The sequence below is a fragment of the Prunus persica genome, chromosome G3 (genome assembly GCF_000346465.2).
Source record: "Prunus persica cultivar Lovell chromosome G3, Prunus_persica_NCBIv2, whole genome shotgun sequence".
In the NCBI taxonomy this organism is placed as follows: Eukaryota; Viridiplantae; Streptophyta; class Magnoliopsida; order Rosales; family Rosaceae; genus Prunus; species Prunus persica.
Genome location: NC_034011.1, coordinates 516,262 through 539,798, shown reverse-complemented (window position 1 = coordinate 539,798; position 23,537 = coordinate 516,262). Strand labels below are relative to the sequence as shown.

The following is a 23,537-nucleotide window of genomic DNA, read 5'->3' as shown; positions in this document are numbered from 1 at the left end:
TATGTTGGTGGGTTTTGTACCGAAATTGGATTTGTGCTCTTGAGAACTCACTGAATGAGTTTTATGTCCAAAAATGGATATACTATTCAGGGTATTTGATTGAGGGTTACACACCCATGATGGATTTTGTATCCAATATTTTGTATCCATTTCAAAGGATTTCCTTTTGCTCGGCAGAGCTTTGTTAAACAGGAATCCTCTCATGGATTTGTTGTTCATGATTTAAGGGTTGCCACCCATTATGGATTTATCATCCGAGAGTTTTATTTGAGGGTTGCCACCCAATATGGATTCATCATCCAAGAAAATGATTTGAGGGTTGCCACCCAACAAGAATTAATTGACAGGATCCAAAATACCTGTGAAAATGTCTCCTCTTGTATTTGTGCTCCTGCAATTTTCCTCCTGCAACCGTTTTCTTCTTCTGTCGTCCTCTCCTCTCTTTTTTTTCTTCCCCCTTTAATGCAAAATATTTATACTAAAAACTGGATAACCAGCTCCCCCAAAAATAGGAGCCACTAAACTCTCTTGAACGTTTTCATTGGTTTAGACCCCCACCTTTTTCCAAACTTCCCCCCACGTTCCAATATTTTGTGATTTTTGTGATTTTTTTATTCCAACAAAGTGTCGGCTGATACTTCTTTTTTTGGAGGATAAATTGTCGGTAGATACTTTGCAATGCATAATTTGCCTTTCTATATAGGATTATGACTCAAAAAGTGGGTCTATACAAATCCAAAGTACACGCTAGAAACATCCCAACCAGAAATTTCTTGCCTTTTTGCTTAGAATATTGCTATCTTTGATGAAAATTTATAAAAATAGTAGTATCCTTCCGATTATTTATTCATTTATTTCAGTTCAACCTTATTGAAGAATAATTTTATCTTAGTCTTGATCTTGATTTTAATTTTCTAAGGAAACACATCACAAAGATTCAACATCAGTACTTGGATAAACCCATTTAGGTTCAGTCATTGTCAGCTTGAACCCCCTCGATTTTCCCAGGAAACAAACAGAAAAGGTGAGGTTAATGCAAATCAAGAAGCCAATCAGAATGTGAAACAAATTAGAGTCAAGGGGCAACCCAAAAGTCAATAGTAGCAAGTGATGACTCATTTGATTTGCTTGTGAAGACGCGTTACAACATTCTTGAATGGAATAGAATTATCCATATCAATCTTTTGGTCGGCCCAATACCAGGCCACAGCTTCCCCTTAACGTAAAATATTTTAGACCACGTTTCCTCCTGAGTCCTAACAAACAAACTAACTAACGAACGAACGACTAATTGGTGGCCTTAAAATTCGAACAAGAATATCGTTTTCTTTGACCCTCACATTTGGTTGGCCTTTGATCTTGTGACACTTGATTTTTCGGTGGATTTTTTTTTTTTTTTTTTTTTTTTTTTTTTTTGTTGTGGCCGACTAATGTATGGTGTTGCATGTTAATGATACATCATCATACATGCTATGCTATTTTACCATGCATTTGCTAGATTTCCTCTTCTTTGTTAGAGGATTTGGCAGACTTGGGCCACTTTCATATGGACTTTGTGCCATGGATTAGGGTTTGGGCCTTCACCCCATTCGGAAGCTTCTTAGCAATCTTTGAAGGATGATAAAACATGGATTAGGATTTGCTTCTGTCAAGAGTTGTAATGTTTTTGAAAGAATATCCCAACGCAACTAGCTAGGGCTCAATTAAGAGTCCGGGACAGTTTTAATAACTTGGAGAACACTTTACTTTGCTTAGAAGTATCCTATTCTAACTTGGAGATATACGATTTGGAGAAAGAGGTAACCTAGCAAAGAGTCGTTCAAGGATGAATATGTTAAATTAAGTAGGACAAATATTCAATTATGCTCATGTCTTTATTCTTTTCCAATGTGGGTGTATTTAAAAAGAAGTACAACGTTAATTATAAAATAGGAAATCAATTTCAATTACAATATGAAATCAATTTCAATTACAATATGACTAAATGAATGGATAAGTAACTAAAATCCTAACTAAGTAAGGAACTAGAATCCTAATTAAATATGGACTTGTCAACAGAACATGATCACCATATATATGTAAATTCAGTGCAAGAGAGATTTTAAAGCTGGCGTACGTCAAGAAAGCTTACTAAAGAGAAGAAGCAATATATCGATATCAAATCAATGGAATTTGAAGACGAGGTTGGTAATTATTATAGGTCGTCGTACAAACCATCGATCAAGAAGGAAGTGGATGAGACTGCAACATCAGAGATTCATGGGGAAGTTGAAGAAGAAGTAGATGGGGTTGAGAGGAGGCTCAAAGAGTTGAAGAACTTTGATGAGCTTCCTAACCCTCCTTTTAATCATCACTTCATCAACAAGCCATATAATATACAAGCATCGCTAGCCAAAAGGATTCAAGGAGAATGGGAATCAATAAGACAACTTCCCCCAAGTTCAATTTTGGTTAGGGGTTATACTTCAAGGATTGATCTTATGAGAGCTGTGATAGTTGGTGGAGGTGACTTCATACGTCTTCCAAAACGTGACAAGATCAAGATAATGGGTCGAAAAGGTGTCGTGATAGTTGATGATGATCGAGAAGATGATGAGATGATAACTTGTCGAGAAGGTCCTCCTTATCACCAAGGCTTGTTCTTCTTCGACATATTCTTTCCAAGCAATTATCCGACAGAGCCTCCCCAACTCTTTTTCCGCTCTTATGGCCTTGATCTAAACCCTAACTTGCCCAAAAACGGCAAAGTTTTGCTTGACGCCAATCTACAACAGTCAAACATATGGGACACACTTGTTTCAATTCGGGAATTGATTCTCGTGGATGGTATTGATCGTGACAGAGAGATATCTTCGAAATTAAGCAAAAGGGTTTTTGTGCAAACTTGGGAAGCCATGCTGCATATGTTGGAGTGCGCACCTATCCATTTTCAAGCTTTAGTTTTGGGGTATTTTCGAGTAAGATCTCATCAGATTCTACTCGACTACAAAGCTTATGCCGATGTTCAGGATCCGGCGATGAAGTTGTTATTCTTCAAGCTTGTGAAGGCCTTTGAAACTAATGGAACTTATTGCCGACATCATTATAATCAGAAGGAGTATGATTTGGCATTAGAAAAAAAGGAGCCTTTAGAAGATTATAGCAATAATATTCGTAGTTTTTGGTACCCTTCACTAAAAATATAGAATAAAGTGAAGATTTTATTGTAATAGCTATGCTTGGTAGGTCTCATATTTTTATTTTTATTTTTATTTGTCTTTTGTTTCGTTATTAATTGTTGATGTTGTTGAAAACAGGTTTAATTTGCTTCAACTTTTATGTCTGCCTTTTTACCACAAGTCCAATCTTCTTGTACTATTAAATTATCCTAGAAAAGCCTGCTCAAATCTCACATGCCTAAGAAGTTAAAGCGATTCTTGTTGCCCTCTTGACCAATGTTTTGCATCTCACTTTGCCCTCTTAATCAATGTTTTGCATCTCGTTAAAAAAGCTAACATGGCACTAATGGGACTCACTTTTCTCGACCTAGCTGCAATCGTGGCCGTGAGATTATTCTGGTTGACTCCAACATATAGTACTTAACATGAAATTGCGATGAAGAAATCAGGCCTGTAATAAGCATAGCAGCATAATTGCTCTTCCTAAGCTCACGGAGAACATTGATTGCTCACTCCTTTGGTTACAAGGGCAATAGTGTGTTGCGTGGGTTATTCTCTTATGATAAGAGACTTATCTCCATGGGCCACATAGCCAACAACTACTCATCATTACGAATTTATCTGAAGGACAACAGAAAATTAAGAACAACAAGAAGAAAAGGTTATAATTTGGCAAGACGGAGACATGTCAACAAATGTGCCTAGTTTTGCAAAAAAAAATATTATCCACAGTTCATTTTCTGTTTTTGGTTCTATAGTCAATCAATTTTCGACGAATTACAAAAGGAAGAAGACCAAAATTTATAGCGGGCAGCTCTGTCACAACTCTCTTAATTTTAATAAATAAAGACTTTCGATTAGAAATTTAACTACTATGTGTTTGTTTGATATTATATGGCCTTGAAAAATTAAGAATGATAATCAATAATAATGCGTTGTGTGACTAATACTATATAGTCTATTAATTTGGGTTAGGATAATCCATGCGCATGGCCGTCACAAACTTCGTTTGTTTTGTAAACCGAGTTTAATTGCCAATTTATATGTAATCACCAACCAAGGGATGACAAGAAGATCCAGAACACTGTACATTCCTATCCAATTGTTCAATATATATAATTAGCATAACCATAATTATAATTATAATTAAGTAGCTTGCTAGCCCCGCCACAGATGGTGAAGGTGCACAAGACCTCGTGCTCTAAACTTTGCCACGTTGCATATTCAGAACCATTCGATCTATGGACTTGGATAGTGCTGGCCAGGTAACTATATCAGTATGCTGGATCTGCAACCGCATTTGCATGTGCATCATGTTCTCTGGCTCCTGCTTAAGCTTTGCTTGTAGATCAATGGTGGGGATAATTGGTTTGGAGGGGAAAAAATTAATGGAACCAATGATTCAAATTCTCGAAATACTCAGAAGGTTTTGGTTTTATTTATTTATGGTAATCTCCAATCCAAGTGAACTAATACTGCATGCATGCATTGGTATATATATATATATATATATATATATATATATATATCTCTCTCCACCGAAAGTGCAAGTGACAGACAGAAGATGCATGCATCTTTTTCTGTGAGATTGTCCGAGTTTTAAGTTTGGAGGGGGTTACCATGATACAGAGACATGTTACAAACATGGCTTAGGAATTGTTTTTTCTAACAAGTTCGAGACATCAATCATGAGTTTGATGCAAAATGGGGTTCATGAATGTCAGAACCAAATCTACCTTATCCCAACATTAAGATCTAATTTGTCCACCAATTCTAACATGTTATGTGCAGGCACTCCAGTTCCTTTTAGTTTTATTTATTCTAGGTTTCCTGCCTGGAAACAAGGCCTAACCACCATGAAAAACCCTAGAAAAGTTTTAGGCCATGTTGACTGAGCTGGAATGATGAGGAGATTAAGGACCCCCAATTTGCATTATCTAAGTAAAGCATTGAATTTGGAAAGTGGGAAGGAAGAATAATCCAGGGTGTTTTTCGTGGGATAGGCGTGATGAAAGGTGGTGGTGGTTTAAGAAGGGCTTCTTAAGAATCATGTGGTTGCATGTGCATAAGTTGGAGAACATGCCCAAAGCAACAAGCATTAACAACACCAATAATAATATATGTACACTTGGCATCATCCCATTCATTTATCCCCATTCCCTTGGAGGAGGCCTTCTATGAAATTGTCTTGTGGCCCCTACTTTTGCCTTAATTAATTAATTAATACACATAATTAACTAATCTGTATTATCCTTAATGGCCGCCAACTCAGTTACCAGCTAACACCCTATAAAAACCCTTAATTATGCCATTTCTGCTATAGCAGCCATAGTGTTTTGGCTTGAATCATAAGGATTTCTCAAGGACAGCAAGCTACTGTGTTTAGCTCCTGAATCATGGGTTCTCAGAATCCTCTCCTTGTTTCCCTTGATTTGAAGGGCATGGTCCTAAAAAATGAGGGAAAGTCCTATACAAAGTGGAACAAAGTTAATATGATCATCACAAGGGAAAGTGGAGGAGTTGTGAAGAACAAGAGAACAACCAAAAGAAGAAGGATATTAAAGAAGAGGGGGACACTGAAGCGCCTCCAACAAAGTGCAAGAATGCGCAGCAATGGGATCCAAAGAAGGGTGAAAACCTTGAAGAGACTGATCCCAAAAACCGATTCGTCGACGGGGTTGGATGGACTCTTCAGAGAGACAGTTGATTACATCTTGTCCTTGCAAAGTAGAGTAACGCTCTTGCAAATTATGGTTCAGGCATTGGCACCTGGTTCTCATCATGATGAGTGACTCATTCATTTCTGTAAAGAATAGTATTCTTTATTTTTTTTTCAATTCTTTAAAAGTACTTTTTTTCTTTTTTCTTTTTATTATTCTTCCTGTTTTTCCTCTTGTGATTTAGTCATAGAAACCTGTTTGGGTTTGGGAAGTCCAGAGTACATGCATGCTCTCAGGCTGTCTACAGTTTGTAAAGAGCTTGGTCATTTTATTGTGTGGAAAAAGCAAGTTGATGATAAGTGGTTTAGTGAATATTTACTCTTTAGTTTATTTGTCAATAGCATGTATTTTCTGGGAAATTAACGGTTGGCACGCAACCGTTAATTTCCTTGCTAACATCTAAACCCTAGGTTACTCGATTCTTTTCAAAATCAAATCTATATTAGATCGAATGGGGATGGCTAAAAACGGATTTGGACCGACGAACAGCTATCCTTGCTAACATTTACCGAACCCTAACGGCCAGTTATGATAGGACTAGTTAAAAGGCTTTTCATCCGGGCCTCTACACTAGGATAACATCTTGGGCTGATCTCGTTACACATAAGACCGTTGATAAAACTAAAGCTGAGCCGAAGGAGTTGGGTCAGCTAGGCCCACGTGGAATAACACATTTATTTGCAATAACTATAAGCTTATTAGTATTGGTTTAATCATCAATGGGTGATTTTAAACATGTAAATCTAGGGTTTATTCTATAATACTGATTGGTTTAATCGGCCTTTCACACGCCGAAATGTGTTACAAGTTCAAAACTCTCCTTATATGCATATGCAATTCTCTATTTCTTCTTCTCATTTTCATTCTCACTACTGCACGTTCAAAACAAAGACGAACTTCCTTCTTTTTCTTTTTCTTTTTCTTTTTTTTTTTTAACAAAAAAAAAGAAAAAAATTATATATCCCACTTACAGTATGATTTGCACATGGCTCCCATATGCTACTGCGTTTTGAGTACTCTCTTGAAAATTAAAGAACTAATCGAAGAAGAAAACCTCTATTATTGCTTTTGCAATATGAAATGGAACACGTGTTTAATTAATTATTGTGTGAAACAAATTTGAACAAAGTTGATAAATGGGCCGACAATTAGGTTGAGTATTTGGTTTCTGGATTTTCCAATTCAGGATGTACAAAAAAAGATGTGTCGGCAGCAGCAACCAAGAACAAAGACACGAAACATTTCACACGGCTCGCTGGCTGGCTGCATGCATATGCATTATGCATTATGCATGTGAATCAGCTTTGAACTTTTGGGCCTATAATATTTTCCACAGAAGAGATATAGATGCTTTGTTTGTTCACCAAGCACCAAGGTATGGGTTGATGGAATGGAATTTTACCTTTTTGCCTTTTTTTCCTTCTCCGTGTAAAATATGTACCACTGGCTTTACATGGACAATGAATGTCCTATATTGCATGCTACTATCAAATCAACTGTGGTTGGAATTTAAAATGAAAGTTTGTTATTAATATTACCTCAATTTTCATGAATTTATTTTCTACCTTTTTCAGGGTAGAAAAGACATCGGAAAAAAGCCGATGCCTATTACCATAAGCGACGACGGTCTCTTTAAACCTACTAATGTAGCTTCAATTGCTGACTTTCTTCATCTCAAATTATTCATCTGAGTACTACCTTGACAAATATTCTCAAATGTAGGGCTTCAACAAACGCCATAAACTGAAGATATGCTCTGTGTTTGGATTGCTGTCACTCAAATTGCTTGTGTATATTTCCTATCCACTATCCACTAGGCAGGCAATAGCTACATATATGCACATATCGTATAGGGGACAAATAGGTGAAGGAGAAGTGTAAAACTCTCCATTGGTTTAATTTATTTTCTCAACAAGGTACAAGAAGAAACATAAAATTTTGGAGCTAATAATAAAATAAAATTGTCTCTTTCTAGCCATCTGACCCCGAGCCTTGAGCTGTTACAAAATATATATATTCAACCCTTGCCGAATGGTTATGCTTTGACTTCCTCCCTTCCAAGTTCCATGTGCATCTCTCAGCCTCAACTTTTTCATCTCCGAATGCAGATGAGGTTAAGACTGATGACTCACAAAAAGACTACCAACCAAAAGTAACCCATTTCACGAGTCATATGACCCCAATCAATTATGTCAAACTTCTAGAACATCTGCTACCTTTGAAAGATTATAAATATTTAATTATGGGTGTTGGGTTGCATTATTTATAATTATTTACAGGTTTTGTAATAATTAATTGAATTGTTAGTCACATGAAGAGGATAAATGTGACGCTTCAAGTGGGTGATTGATCTTTTTGTTTAAATAAAGCAACGGTTTGGTGGGAGTAAGAAATTTTGTAACCAATTACAAACCATGAGCAACACTTAACAAGAAATCTTAGCTTATGACCCGGCAATAATGGAGGCAGTTAACTAGTCATGATTTATAATAGAAATAACAAAGGACATGGAAGAAAAAGAGAATTATGAGAGAGAGAGAGAGAGAGAAAGAAGAAGAAGAAATATTCTTATTACAAGCTTTTTTCTGTGGTTGTGATAGAGATGGGAGACACTATGCCAAACTTATTTATTACAATCCCTGTCAACCGGCGTTGAGCTTAATTGGTGGTTCATTTTGGACCAAATGCTATCCAACTTGAGACATTATCTTTGGTAGGGTGGTAGGGTCTCAATGCTTGCTTGTAGTGGTAGTGCGTTTACTTCCATATTGTCACATCTTCTCTCCTTATGAATTATCATCACTCTAGTATTTTTTTGGTTTCGTAATTTTCCCTTCTCAAGGTTCTTTTTAGACCACAATTTGATATATTTAGATATATAATTCGTATGTGATTCTTCTTTCAGTTGTTCTTTGTTATTAAAGAAAACAGTTTATCATATAGATGTACGTTGAAATTTTCATTTAAAATCCGAGTGTTTTGTGAACAAAAATACTTAAAAATGATTTTTAAAATTATTTGAAAATATTTTTATTAATCCGTAATCGAGTGAAGAAGATTTCACCGATGAGAAAAGTTGGAGAGATGGGATATAGACAATAGTAGCAGGGGGCATGGACTAGTGACCATGGTCAAATCTTGGGGTCTGAGTCTGGAAGAACTTGGGCTTGTAACGGAAGGAGGAGACTTTTCACAACACAACAAAACAGAGACTTATTATTCAATTCGTAGTTGTTTTGGCTGTTTTTGAAAGCTCCTAAACGTACACAAAAAGCAAAAGCAAAAGCAATGCTAGTCAAACAGTCGCATACTACCAGTCCACTACCATTATCTAACTAAAATAAAAAAAGTAAATAAATTAAGGAAAAAAAAAACATCTTCCGCTAAAGAAGACACAAAATACTCAGAACGCAGGATCTCGAAAGCGTGTTGCATAAGAAACCCAAAATATTCCGAAACCGCGTGAAGATTTTATCTCCAAGAAAGTTACAGCCATCTTATCAGGCAAAGAAAACATCGGAGCTAATTACTTTTGCCTCATATTTCTCTTTCTCTTCATACTTTTCGGATCAATTGGTGCTGGAAATGTGTGAGGTGTGGATGGCTCATGTAGACGTCACTCTCCTTTGTTTGGGTAGGACCTGAGGATGTGTCAACAAAACATCCTCAGCTCAGCTGAGGATCGGTGTAAAAAAGCTAAACCCAAGTACTAAAAAAGCACGTTCTCAACTTTCAGTCAAACAAAACAAAGGGCAAAAGTAAGTAGCTTTGTAGGTTCTTCCATTTGTGCAATCATGACTAATAACAAGGATTATTTAACCTAATTCCACTGCTATGTATTCAGTACTAATCCTCACACAAGTTCAAATTAAACAAACAACTAGACAAAGGATCAACAGTCAAGACCAATTTTTAAGATCTTAATATGATCTTGCACCAAGATTTCCGAAATATTTGTGATATATTTAGAGAAATGTATCTTTTGAAATGGTTTAGACTCATGGTAATAGTTAAATCCAATGACAGAATTGCCTTTAGATTAGGGTGGACCCTAGTCCAATAGAAATTAATTAGCCCATGTCACTTTAGGCAAAATTGGCCCACTCTACTCGAGCAGCTTCCAAGAAAACGACAGTTAGCCACCCACGCAAAACAAATGAAAAAATCAATTTATAGCTCACTACTCTGAAAATTTCTAATTCTTCCATGAATTAAACCTTCTCCCCATTAATATAAGGTTAAGTATGTCATCTAACATAATTAGTGTCTCATGTTACTATATATGAATATAGGATTGAATTGAACTATTGCATAACAACATAATTAGAGATTTCGAATTTGTGTAACTAATAAGATAGACATATGTACGGAAAAGGAAAAATAGAGGAATAAAAATGGAAGTATATGGATGGCTTGTGTGGCATCGCAAAATTGCAATGATGTTATCTTGCAATAACCATGCACTGACTGACCTCAGCATGGTTGAGTGTATATCAGTATGAAATGATAGTATTGGGATCCATCAACAGCCAACATCAAAAACCAAAAAACAAAAAACAATTAAAAACGCCTCAAAAATGAACGAGTGATTTAATTGTTTTACCAAGAAAAGTTGGAAACACAATAATTATAGGCATGCAAAGTTACACGGAAATTATGTCAGCATGTTTTATCTTTGTGTGTGTGCGTGGTAAGCCACACGTGGGGGTGCAACTTTGGCCTACAGTTTCACCAAAAGAGAAAAGAAGTCGATCGTGTCTTTGGCCTTTTTTTTAAAAAATATTTATTTTATTTTTCTGTAGGGATTTTATGTGCATTCGGTGCAAGATAAAAAGCAGCAAAAAGGCATTAACCACCGACTATGGAGAAAGATAACATATGATTTCACACCTTAAAAATAAAATTAAAGTTGATACTCTTATCATAATTAAATTTTAAACACATGATTAAAGAATTCTGCTCATGATCTGCACCTAAAGTTTGTCCTGTTCACTGATTTTTTATGCGATAGGGAATATCTAAGAATTGTTTCGAGGATATGGCAACTTCCTTAATTATTCTGGTGGGTCTTAAATATAAATATTTCCCAATTTTAACATTTGTGAATCAGTCAAAGAGGTCGTCTAGCCTTCTATAAAAACCCTTTTTGCTGTCATCAAGTGTGAAACTATCTCTTATCTCCAAATAAAGTCATTTGTATTCAATCAAGTCGATCGATTTAATTCTAGTTAATTTATTAATTAATTCTATAAGAGGATTTAACATATATATCCTCCCTCATCACTTATATATATACTTGTACTTCACCTGCAGCACCAATTATAAAACGCCACTACATTCCCATTCATTATTTCTCCTTCATTTTTATAAATAATATGGTCTTCTTTGACTTTGAGTCATTGAGTTACAAACAACAAATTAAAATGTAAATATGAAGTTACTGGGGTTTAGTTTCAGTGAAAAAGGGTCTTTGATTTGTAGATCAGACGTCTCAGATTCGAATTCCGTGATATCTTAGTTGTCCGTGTTGTGTGTATGAGAAACTCATTCTCTTACAGTTTAGACTATCGCTTGTACTCAAAAAAGAGGAAAAATGCAGAAATTAAATATGAAAAGCAAAGTTATCGCTTGGTTGAGTTCACATGCATGCACAAGATTACACACGAGTGAGGTTCAAAGTTGTATTGTGTAGCCGTAAGAAGGTCACGTGTAATGAAACCCCGTTCACATTACGAATTTTTTAAAAATATAAAAAAAAAACCGGTTAACCGGTCAAAGGTCACTGTATGAAAGCGTCGACCATTTTGTCGGAACCATGCATTCAATTTTTGCCACTGCTACTCTGCCTACTCCGTACACAACCCTTGACCTACAATTGCCGGTCAATATTTGAGGCCAAGCCAAAGCCAACCCCAGCCTACCCTCTCACTCTCAATCCCTAACCCCCAAAAAAACTCTTTACTTTTTTCTCCAACCCCAAAACGCTCTCCTTTTCTTCTCTCTCCCAAATCTTATAAACCAGATCAACCCTACCCTACTCTCTCTCTCTCTCTCTCTCACTAAGACAAACAAAACCCACTTTCTCTTTCTAGCCCTTGATGAAGAGTAGCTCTTTCTGTATTGAGAGTAAGCAATGGATGTGAAGAAGGATGTGGTAAAGATGGAGGACAATAGTACCAATATTGGATGTGGGTTTTCCTCATCACCATTTTCAGGCATATTTGATTTCTGTGAAGGAGAAAAGAGCTCATCTTTAGGGTTTATGGAGCTTTTGGGTGCTGGCCAGGACTTTTGTACTAACTCCTTGTTTGATTATTTGCCTCAGACACCATCTATGTTGCCTTCATTAGCTCCAAACTTTCCAAAAACTTCCATAATGGCAAAGGAGTGCTCCGACTACTCTTTGAATCAGCAGCCTGCAACACCAAACTCTTCATCGATTTCATCTGCATCCAGTGAGGCTCTGAACGAGGAACAGACTGATAATAAAGGTGCTGCAGACCAAGATGAAGAAGAAGAACATGACCAACCAAAGACCAAGAAAGAGTGAGTTTTTCATTCCTGCTTTGCTTTAAGTTTTGTTTTTTAGAGAGACCCATTTCCTAACAGATCAAGATAAAGATGGGATTTTTATCATTTTGGGATTTATAGTACAGCGACCTGAAATTGAAAATTGGGACTTTGGGTTAAAGTGAACTCAACTTTCATTATATAATAAAAAGCCTGATGATGTACTGATGAAAGGTGGTTTTTTCTTTGTGTTCATTGTGTGGATGAGCAAAGGTTGAAAGCGAAGAAGGCAAGTCAGAAGAGACAGAGAGAACCCAGATTTGCATTCATGACCAAGAGTGAGGTTGATCATCTGGAAGATGGCTACAGATGGAGAAAGTACGGTCAAAAAGCTGTGAAAAACAGCCCCTTCCCCAGGTACTCACTCTAAACTTCAGTGCCAAATTAACACTTATTTATTATCATGGCATTGCTAACTGCTTGTTAATAATAATCATCCTCAGTTCAAATTAATCAAAACCCAGAATTAAATTAGTTATGGGTTTTGAATCAGAAATCATAATCTTACTTATTATTATCTTTTTTTATCTTTGATCTTATGTATGTATTTCATGATTTTGGTTGATTGTAGGAGTTACTATCGATGCACAAGTACAGCATGTAATGTGAAGAAGCGAGTGGAGCGATCTTTCAATGACCCAAGCATCGTTGTGACAACTTATGAAGGCCAACACACACACCCAAGCCCACTCATACCTCGCCCAACTCTCACGGCTTCGGCTTCTGCTCAACCCAATATCTCTACCACCTTTGCCATGCCTTCAATGCCCAGAACCCTATTATCTCATCACTATCAACAGCAACTGCAACCTTTCAATTTCTGCAACTATGTTAATGGTGGCTCACCAACAGCAAATGCTAGCGGCACCGGCTTTCATAGCGAAAGGCGGTTTTGCACCCCAGCAACTGGTTCTGCTATGTTGACAGACCATGGGCTTCTTCAAGACATAGTCCCCTCCCATATGCTGAAGCAAGAGTAGATATATTTATATAAATATATGTATGTTTATAGATAACCATGGCCGTACCTGATCATGAGATGAGATCCCATTAGTTAATGCAATGCTACTTAATTATGTACTAATTTAGGTTACTGACTTGCTTTGAGATCAGGTGCTCTTGCTAATCCTGATGGTGATTATCACTGTAACCATGGAACATGGATATTTTAATCCAATGCAGGTACTTGGTAGTAGTTAGTTTTTTTACCTCATCAGATATTCTTTTCTTTTTTTTCTTTTGGGTTTTCTTTTCCTCTTGAGGGGTGTGGGGTGTGGGGTGTGTGGAAGAGCCTCTGAAATAGGGGGGAAATGTGGGGTTGGGTATGTAAAGATATTGTGGTATATGGAAAATGGGTTTGCTTAATTATTCTGACCCCTTGTTTGTCCTATATCTTTGTTTTTGCTGTGGAAGGAATGTGCATTGATTTCATTTGGAGAGTAGCAGTACTAGTGCTGCTGCGCAGTCATGATTTTGAGGGTTAGGGTTTTCTGCGTAGTCCGTCCAGTCCAGACCCACAATTAATGAAGAAGCCCTCTTTGCTTATTTGTTTATTTATTATTTAAATTTTTAATATTTTTCCCTTTTTCCTTCTCCCCTTGGAATTCACATAAAAACCATTGATTCTAGAAAAAGGGGCTGCAACTGGGAAGATTTGGTGACAACATCTAATGCGCTGTCCCAAAACTATGCATGCGTATGCTACAAGAAAAGGCAACTCAAAGATCAAAATCTCTACCGCCCCACTTTGAGCCTCTTGGACAATAAATGCCTTGCTTTCTCGTTTTTATGCCACATCAAATCTCACCCTCCATTTTTGATGCATTGAATTTGAATAAATAGATGGAATGGGATATGGATTCTGCCATATAAACTAAGCACCGCCTTCACATTAAGGATAATCCGCCTGTGTGATTCTTTTGTCTTAATAATGGAATAATATCTACCCATGTATTGAGTCATATGCACTCTTACATGTTCCGTGGCCATTTTGTCCACAACTTTTGCGCTGCTTAGTCAATTGCCATGGCCATGGGAACCAAAAGTATTTTTATTGGTTTGTTAATCCAACATTGACCTATCTTAATCCTAACTCATTGTCCCGTGCACTCTCACCGCATGCAGGAGAAACACTGCTATCCTTGACTAATCACGGTATGCCACACATGAATATAAGTATATATCAAAATTTTCACAAAATATTGAGTATATAGAGGAACCAACCAACGTATGGGTTTGGATAATCATACTTTTAAACTCCAGTTGAAAAATCAGGATATATCAAGAGGCCTGCAGAGAACAAGACTTCACAAAATATGGGCATGAAAGCTTTTTTGTCAACTACTGTTAAGTTGTTTCAGCCAGCGGCAGTATGACAAAAAAGTACATAATATGCTTCATGTTATGTAAATAACTGGTTTATGATACAAATCTCCGGGCAAGTAACAAGCCGATTGCATGAGATTAAAGACTCCATAATTTAAGCGTAGATGGCAACATTTCTACACCTGTGTCTAATACATATTACACCCTGTTCTAAGCTTCCACCACTATTGTTCAGCAATTAAATGCTTCTGGATGCTCTTTCCTACAGCAGCAGCTTAAGATGAGAAGATAAATTGAAATGACCAATAAAGTACAGTTCGCAGAAGTTTGCATCTTGACCCGAGAGTGGGGAAAATGTTACATTCACACAATATGGTCCCCCTGCGCTGGATTGCATTCATTGTGTACAATAGTCACCCTCAGCACTAGCAACTCTTCAATTTGCGTTAATCGCAGTGACTTCAACAATAAAATAAAATTGAGGGAAAAAAGGACATAGGGAGTGAACCAGTAATGTCACAATCTTGCAAATGTACCAACAGTTTACCGATGATTCAATCCTCCAAGGACTGGGACGGGGTTGCATGCCATTTTTTTCTTTAAGAATGGAAAAATTGGCCATTCTGCATAGAAAGCAAAAAGAATGGCTAGAACTTTCGTGAGGTGCTCAAAGTCACTTCTAACCAATGCATTGTGGCAATTGCCTCAGTGAATTGTAAATTACATAATCAATACCTGTCAAACACAGGTTGGGCCAACAACAGGATTTGTTTCTGGCTGGATTTGCACATGATCCAGTTCCTACAAAACCACAGCATGTTATTGACAATACCATATCCATCCTCGTCCACATGGACATTATTTACACTATCACGGCTTCCAGTAGTGCTAAAGAGACATACTCAAATTGAATCTTTACACTTGAAGCTCGTATAGTGTGCTAAAACAATTTCTATTTGGGTAATTCTTACACTAGCTACTAATTTTTATAGGGATGTTGCTTGCCTAATGTGAAAACAGCCACATAACATAGAAAGTAAACCTAACTATTCCACAAACAAGTAGGGACCCATGGGCACCACCCACCATCACCATCACCATCACCACCACACAACACCCCAACAAACCCCACCCCCCGCAGCAGCTCCCCAAACACCCCAATTACAACATCCCTAACACCTAATGGGTACCCAGTGCCAATCGCTAGCAAAAAGACGACGCCTTATTCACATTACAACAGAAAAACCATCTTAAAAATGAAAAATTAAGTGAAAATAACAAACCGGCGCAGATGAGCAAGGTTTCTGAAGTTGTAGTGTCTGATGGAAGGCCTGTGTCTGAATCTGTACCTGCTGTGTTTGAGCACTATGTTGGGTAGAAAGAACCGACGACATAGATTTAAGATGGTGAGAAGGATTTTGCTGCTGCGTCTGCATCTGCAATGCTTGCTCAAATAAGGCAAACTCCTCAGGCTTGTCCCACTGTAGACCAGATAACACAGCCATTAATCATATGTTCCCAATTATTTTGAATAGGACATTTCAATATCTTCTGGAACTAAGAAACCTAAATGTCATATGAAGAAGATTTTCAAAGACTGAAACATACTCTGCTTTCACAAGTTTCACAATTATAATAATACTTGTATCCATCAGGGCAGTTATGTTCACTCCAGTCACACTCTATGAAAGCTGCTATCTCGTGATTTGAAGGAACTGCCGCTGAGAGAGAATTGCTAGCAACTGTCTGAGGATTGCGTCCAGTTTTTGGAGACGATAGAAGACAACAAGACACCACCGTATTTGCACAGTTTCCAATATCACAGCATGGCAGAAAAGAGTTTGCACGAGTCACCAAGTACCAAAATCATTGTTAGTAAAATTGTGTGCGCTGCCACTCGTGCACCACATAACTACCACAGAACAATTTAACATACATTTATAGCAATTTTGTATCCACCAATGAAAAAGTTCCAGAAACGACTAAAAGCCTCCTATTTTTAATACTTAAAGGGTTACTATAGCCAATGTTACTCCCTCCCACATGCATAATAATCATTTAACAGGATAGACATGATTCCTATGGTTCTAAAGAGCCCATACACAAACAATTCAACAAACACAGGGTGTCACAAGCAGTAGCTACACGACATATTTGTGACAACATGCTCATGATCGTATCCCTTCAAAGGTTAACCTCTTCAAAGCCTCGTGTGTTATATATATGATACACGTACAAACGAACATCTTTGAGCAAGGAATCCCCACTTAAAATTTAATTTGAATAATTAACAATATACATCATTACTTGATCACTCATCACTTTGGCAGCCTGATAAATCATTTATCATTGTTACCCACTAACCTGAGAACTCTGCTGCTGCCCAATAATTTGCCCTGATGGTTGCGTCAGATGCTGCTTCTGGGTCTCATTAACTTCTACTTGAGAAGTCCGAGAATGCGTAATTTGTGTGTGTTGTAAAGGCATCCTACACAACTGTGAAGGTGACTTTGATGGAGGAAATGGTGGTTGTATGACACTAGAAGCCTGGGGTTCATGGTTTGCCAATTGGGAAATAGGCGGGTGTGAAGCTTGTTGAACAGGATACGATGCATTATGTATATTATACCCTCCAGTGGAATCACCATGATCAGATACTGGCCTGAAAAGAGCAAAGCAGAAGACAAGCAGTCAAGACTAACAAACAGAATGACAAATGAAATGTAAGATGTATAAAGACAGAATTGTACCTAACAACTGGTTCTTGAGAGTGGGGAACAATGTTTGTGTTGCTAAATAAATAATTGCCCCTAGAGAAAGAGAATTCAAATTTAGAAAATTTCACAACGATTTAACTGCCCCAAAATCAAACAAGAACATTATCAGTTAATACCGTATACATCTTGTATACATCTGTCTTTCAGCCAACGTTTCTGTTTACTTTAAAACCAGATATAAAAAGTTGCTTTTGGGTGACTGGTAAACGTTTCCAGACCATAAATCTGGACCACTGAGCAGTTTCATTTTTTCCAAAACGTGTGGTCCCATCCAAAGAGGGATCCCATATTTTCATGAAAGTGAACCCCGTGTTGGGGTTCACCATGCAATGTCCAATGATCCGAACCATCCATTTTTAAGGCTTCCATTCAAGGATCATCTTTATAAAAATAAAAATAAAAAACAAAAGAGCAAATTGCTTAGCTATTTGTTTATTATCATGAACATTTCAAAATTTGTCGAAAAAACTATGTTAGTCTATAATTTAATCAAAGTTAGATGACAAAATGGTTTATGATTTGGCCAAGCCTTTTATAAGGGTCATGGGAATCTATAAAAGGGATGGTCAAGATCTTTATACTGCACTGGGAGATGGGCCTCACATGCATCCCTTTTTCCTCTCAGAAAGAGAGATCTCTCTTTAAAAGCTCTCGGCATACACACACGTATCTAAGAATGTTACAAAGCATAACCTTGATTCTATTCCCCTCGGTTTCTTAGGATCTGCAAAGCGAACAATTAACGGCTGAGCACAACCCTGAAGTAACATAGAAAAGAAGAATCAAACTAGATGCCTTCAAAGTGTAATGACACAATCAGTGCATGTTACTAAGCAATACAAAAGCATTACTCTCATAATGAAGGTTCCATTTAATGCTTTGATTGCTTCCAGAGCCATATCTTTATGGGAAAACTTCACAAATCCAGTCCCTTTAAAAAAACCATAAAAAGATATATAAAAAAAAGCATTAGCCAGCACAAAGAAACAGTAACGGGTTTTTAGCAATATGCGATTCCATACAAATCTTTCATTAGATTTTACAGAAAATTATATGACTAAAATAAAGAAAGATACTATTTCACCATTAAATTACGATAGACCCCAACTGAAGTGCTGACAGATATAAAAATTAAAACTACTGGCTACGATATCCACCACCTACTTCTACCCTCTTAAGTAACTAGCAAGCATGCAAATCAGAATATCTCCAGTTCTTGTGACGTCAAATAGAACACAGGACATCATTAGGTTGAAAATACCATATTGAGGCAAGCATAATCAGCCCCCACAATGTAGATATCTTCAACCTACCCAGTCTATAACATGCAACTCAAAGTTATAAAGGATAGAGAGATCAACAATGAGAAAAATAAAAATACCACGATTCTGCCTCATCTCATCACGCAAAATGTAGATATCTTCAACAAAACCATATGGCGAAAATATCTGACATAGAAAGCACCATATAAATCTGAACATCTTGAAAAGAGTTGAGGGAGTATATAACCAAAAATGGGTTGAGAAGAATATTGTTTTTTTCCATGCAAGTAGCATGCATAAGTGCATATCCATAAGAAAAGATGTGCATGCATAAACAAATGGATGTGCACAAATGCATGATACATCTGTAGCGATGTACTGTTGAATACATGAGTAAATTATTTAGTTGAGGTTGTGATAGTAAGAAAACATTCACCGTACTTCCTCAATTTCTTTCCTTGAAGCTTCCTTGTTCAGGCCACACACATACAACTTGTCAAGTCCCGCTACCAAAAGTACAAGAAAAACAAAATTCATCAGATGGCCTGACTAGAAAGGCTTTTACAAGAAGCCTTTTACTAAGTGACTTTTATTAGAAGCACAAAAAAGTTCCATTAAAACCCTACGTACATCCTGCATATTCACCTCAAAGTGCTTTTTTCACAGACAAAAACACTCCAAAACACACCCTATATATGTCAGTTGAAAACACACAATACACTTTATTGCACATTACATTCTCGTTATTTAAAACAGAAAGGCATGAGAGAAGATATTCTATTATTTTACTAGCAAAACAAAAACAAGGATAAAGACAATACAAACAATATAACAAAAGTCATAAGCATACAAAATAGAAAGTAAAAGCAAGATAGAAAGTAAAAGAATATTTCATCTTTGCGGTCACCAACCTTCAAATATGAAATTCATACCTTCCTCATTAGCACAGTGGTAACTAATATATTCCTTTTATAACTGAAGACCCAATCAATTAATATTCATCCCTTATTTTCTTATAATAATAAAAAATGGGTGTTGGATCTTACCTTAACAAGAATCCAACCTTTCAAGCTGAAGAACAACAGCTTTATTTTTTACAAATTCAGGAATCGTGATGAATAAAATTGAACGAATATACAGCTAAAACAGATACATTATTAAAAATAAAAAGAACATTGAATTGTATTACATCATGATGTGAAAAAGTGGACTCTGATGCGTGTTAATACTGCATCTGTCTCACAAGAATATTAATTCAAAAATTTTTTTCTACATAGTTGTATATTCATTATGGATCTCATTTGATACATATCAATTCATTTTTTTTCAGTGTAGTTCTATATCCATTCTAAACTTGTTTGATACACATTGACCAAATTTTCAGAAACACGAATTTTATGCAAAATGAAAGTCATTGTATTTTAAATTTTGAGGAAAATGGTACATTTATGATATCTAATGCTTTGATAATTATAAGGGGACTCACAACATTTTCTATAAAATATAAAATTATCTCATAAAATTGGGCATACAAATTAGTAAATGGACCTAATCCAATAGGAAACATTTATTGAACTTAAACTAAAACATTTGAGGAATAAGGATGCAGATCCTAAAAATTCCTAAAATATGTACGATACTAAGTTTCTGGTTTACAATCCAAAAAAGGTCCCACAAGAAATTCCTTAAGCATTAGAAAATTACCAAGGCGTTCCAATTCCCAGTCGGCATATTTAACTGTGATTGGTAGAACTTCCTGGCAAAACAGTAACATGATGAATGACATAAGTACATATCTATTTATCAATCGAGCAACAAATTAACTCACCCCAGGAAAATAATGCTGATTATTCAAGGCGGCGATAGCCCTGTCTGCTTCATCTAGTGTTGCATATTTCACGAAACAACTGCCTGCAAGAGCAACACTAAATCTGTTTTCTTACTTATTTTTCTTTCGTAGTTAAATGAAATACTATTGAAACAGAAATGGAGGTACCAAGCAAACGGCAGACTTATTAACATTTACAAGTTGGTTATGAAAGCGAAAAGCGTCGAAGATGGAAGAAAACCTAAAATTACTGCTTAGATGTTAAAATTCAAGGGGCATTCAGAACCCAAAAACATAAAACATCTATTGAGGAATGTTGGGACATGATTTATTTATTTTTTTAATGTAAGCTATAGAGGAAACATAAGCAATTGAGTTCTCTGATCAGCCCCTCCAAAGACCAAGAAATAGAAACATCAGTTTTTTGTTTATACTAACAAGGGGAACTGAACCAAGAATCTATCCTTCACCCACCCCACCCCATACGAATTGAGGTACCTTGTTGTTGGCCTGTCCTCTTATCCCTCAAAATAACAACCTCAGTAATACTTCCATATTGTTCAAACAACGGGCGAATCTGACATAGAAAAACAAGAACACCTTATTAAATAGAATTAGCAGTCACAAGACCAATGCACGACACCAAATAATTTTAAACAGACATCTTTGCTAGGTTGGTAAGTTTAGTTTCAAAAGAAATGAACACCAAAGACATTTTGACAGATTAGGGGAAATAATTACTCACAACTTCCTCAGTCGCTGTTCTGGAAACCTGTGCAACATAAAGTTTTACATGGAAGGCGCTTTCAACGTTATCTGAAAAACAAAATCCCCGAAAGAAAGAAAGTGAGAGGTACTAAAAAAACCTAGCTTTGGAGGGAATAAGATAAATACAGCTGAAATTAAGATACCAATGCAGTTTCCATGTGTAAACAAATTCAGCTACGCATTGCTAAGAACCTTCCTCAGAATGTAAATAGTGAAAAAGAGTAATTTGCAGTTAATATTCGTTTTGATAAGTGGAAAAGTCATCACCAGCTTAACTTCAGTCACAAAGATTAAAGTAACATTAGCAATATATGAAAAAGAGTACTTTTGGCAGCCTAACCCAATTCATTGTTTCCATTCCATTACTTTCCTACATTTCCTTACCTACCAAACAGAGCATTAAGGCAAATACAAATGTATGTACAAAAAATTGATATACAATACCTGGAGAAGGTCCTTGATTAGAAGGATGCCAAGCCCTTTTGCGTACAGAAAAAGGCACCGGATGGAACGAGCCATTTGAGTGGTTGCCATGGTGGTGGTGGTCGTCGTAGTGGTTGGAATCGCGGTGGTGATTGTGGTGGTTATGATGGTTATGGTGGGGATCGACGGGGGGCCATGAAGAAGAGGAAGAACCAGTCCCAGGGTACGAGATGCCCTGGGGCTCTTGGTGTTCTCCGTGCCTCTCCAGCTTCACATATACTCTGCCTGGATTAGTTTATGCCAAACTCTAACCTTAACCCTAAAATTGTAGACTTGAGTGCGATTGAAGAAGAAGGCACCATACTAAAATGGTGGAGCTCCCGCACAGCCGATTCTCAGTTAATCTTCGTGGACGTGTTTTTTTATTTTTTTTTTACTTTTTTTTATTTTTGGTAGTTATGCTTATGGCTTTCACTCCTCTTGTAAATAGAGCCCTACACACTTTTTTCTTTTTTTCATTGTTGGAAAGAAACCCGTCGGCAATTTTAGTTCACGGAATGAATTTGAGAGGAATGAATTTTTCATTGTTGTAAATATATAAGGTGGAGCCCACCTCCATTAAAAGATGCTTGCCTATAAATAAGGCTTCTCCCTACTTGTAACATACATATATGAGAATGAAAGTTCAGTTTCTATACTTCCTCTCTATCTCAATTCTCTCCAATTTCTCACTAGATTTATAACACGTTATCAGCACGAATTCTCTCAAAACAATACCAGCTGAATTCTCTGATGAAACACAGATCTCTCATTCCATCTCTATCTTTCTCTCTCTCTCAGACCCAATCCGGGATTAAGGTTATCGCTGTTCCCAAATCACGCCGCAATCCCTCATCCTCTTCCACGAGGACACCGTTATCCACGTACCCAAACACCCGCCTTTCTTCAAAGGACAAAAGCCACATGCACATAACGAAAGTGCTGCCAATCAATTTTGCTTTCCCACTTTGTCTGCCTATCAATTTTGCTTTCCCACTTTTTCTGCCAATCAACTTTGCTTTCCCACTTCGTCAATGCTACAGGGATTACACTTCCCATTGTCGGCTACTATGCTGGAGACTCATCCATCATAAACATCTTAAATTCTCGATGATGGCCATGGAAAATCAGCAGGCCTTGAAGACCATGCACAAAAGCACTCCAGGCTCGCTAGGCTCCAGCGGCCTCGACCTAACCCAGGCCTTCTTCAAAGGCCATCGCTCAGACCATCCTCACCCAGGACCTGGCCGACGAGCTCGTCCTCGTCAATGCCAAACCAGAGAAGCTCCGCGGTGAGATGCTCGACCTCCAGCACGCCGCCGCCTTCCTTCCCCGCACCAAGATCATCGCCGATCTGATGCAATCTGATGCCTTTCTTTGTGGCCCTTGTGGTCATAGCAGAGATCGCCTTCTTGGGTAAGCTTGACATCGCAAAGAACACAACTTTAGTCGATTCGTGGGCCGACTTGTTCTTCCCGGCTCCGTTGATTCATGAACTGGCGGTGGAGAGTGATGATTTGGGCTTGCTGAGTTGCGAGGAGTGGTTGGAGAGAGAGGATGCTGCAGAGTATTCCAGGGACTTTGAGAAAGAACCCAAAATCCCTGTGTGTGATACAATTGCCTCTTTCAGTGTTTCCCACAGTTGCAGAGCCATTTTTGATTTCACT

General features: G+C 37.2%; 3 protein-coding genes across 3 annotated transcripts; 2 read left to right on the top strand and 1 right to left on the bottom strand.

Annotated features, from left to right (window-relative positions):
* On the top strand, window positions 5,555-5,950 carry LOC18788025 (transcription factor UPBEAT1). The gene has a single exon (XM_020559206.1). It carries the CDS (start codon window positions 5,555-5,557, stop codon window positions 5,948-5,950), a length of 396 nt encoding a protein of 131 aa, XP_020414795.1.
* On the top strand, window positions 11,738-13,661 carry LOC18788001 (probable WRKY transcription factor 23). The gene is made up of 3 exons (XM_007221428.2): window positions 11,738-12,424; window positions 12,662-12,805; window positions 13,020-13,661. Exons 1-3 carry the CDS (start codon window positions 12,012-12,014, stop codon window positions 13,426-13,428), a joined length of 966 nt encoding a protein of 321 aa, XP_007221490.1. The 5' UTR covers window positions 11,738-12,011; the 3' UTR covers window positions 13,429-13,661.
* Window positions 14,754-23,299, bottom strand: LOC18788015 (flowering time control protein FCA). The gene is made up of 17 exons (XM_020559205.1): window positions 23,098-23,299; window positions 22,674-22,774; window positions 21,853-22,126; window positions 21,386-21,456; window positions 21,139-21,217; window positions 20,641-20,723; window positions 20,517-20,568; window positions 19,254-19,318; window positions 18,932-18,998; window positions 18,402-18,481; window positions 18,244-18,308; window positions 17,524-17,583; window positions 17,138-17,435; window positions 16,382-16,519; window positions 16,123-16,254; window positions 15,509-15,574; window positions 14,754-15,396 (listed from the first exon to the last, which is right to left on the bottom strand). Exons 1-16 carry the CDS (start codon window positions 23,297-23,299, stop codon window positions 15,512-15,514), a joined length of 1,830 nt encoding a protein of 609 aa, XP_020414794.1. The 3' UTR covers window positions 14,754-15,396; window positions 15,509-15,511.

Bases quoted from the DNA above. Each gene is read 5' to 3' on its own strand.
- LOC18788025 (XM_020559206.1), top strand. From the start codon at position 5,555: ATGGGTTCTCAGAATCCTCTCCTTGTTTCCCTTGATTTGAAGGGCATG.
- LOC18788001 (XM_007221428.2), top strand. From the start codon at position 12,012: ATGGATGTGAAGAAGGATGTGGTAAAGATGGAGGACAATAGTACCAAT. The intron at 12,425-12,661 runs GTGAGTTTTTCA...GGATGAGCAAAG, and splicing joins CAACCAAAGACCAAGAAAGA to GTTGAAAGCGAAGAAGGCAA. The intron at 12,806-13,019 runs GTACTCACTCTA...GGTTGATTGTAG, and splicing joins AAAAACAGCCCCTTCCCCAG to GAGTTACTATCGATGCACAA.
- LOC18788015 (XM_020559205.1), bottom strand. From the start codon at position 23,299: ATGTCAAGCTTACCCAAGAAGGCGATCTCTGCTATGACCACAAGGGCC. The intron at 18,999-19,253 runs GTACGGTGAATG...TTTCTATGTCAG, and splicing joins CAAGGAAAGAAATTGAGGAA to ATATTTTCGCCATATGGTTT. The intron at 18,482-18,931 runs GTATTTTTATTT...GTTTTTTTAAAG, and splicing joins TGAGATGAGGCAGAATCGTG to GGACTGGATTTGTGAAGTTT.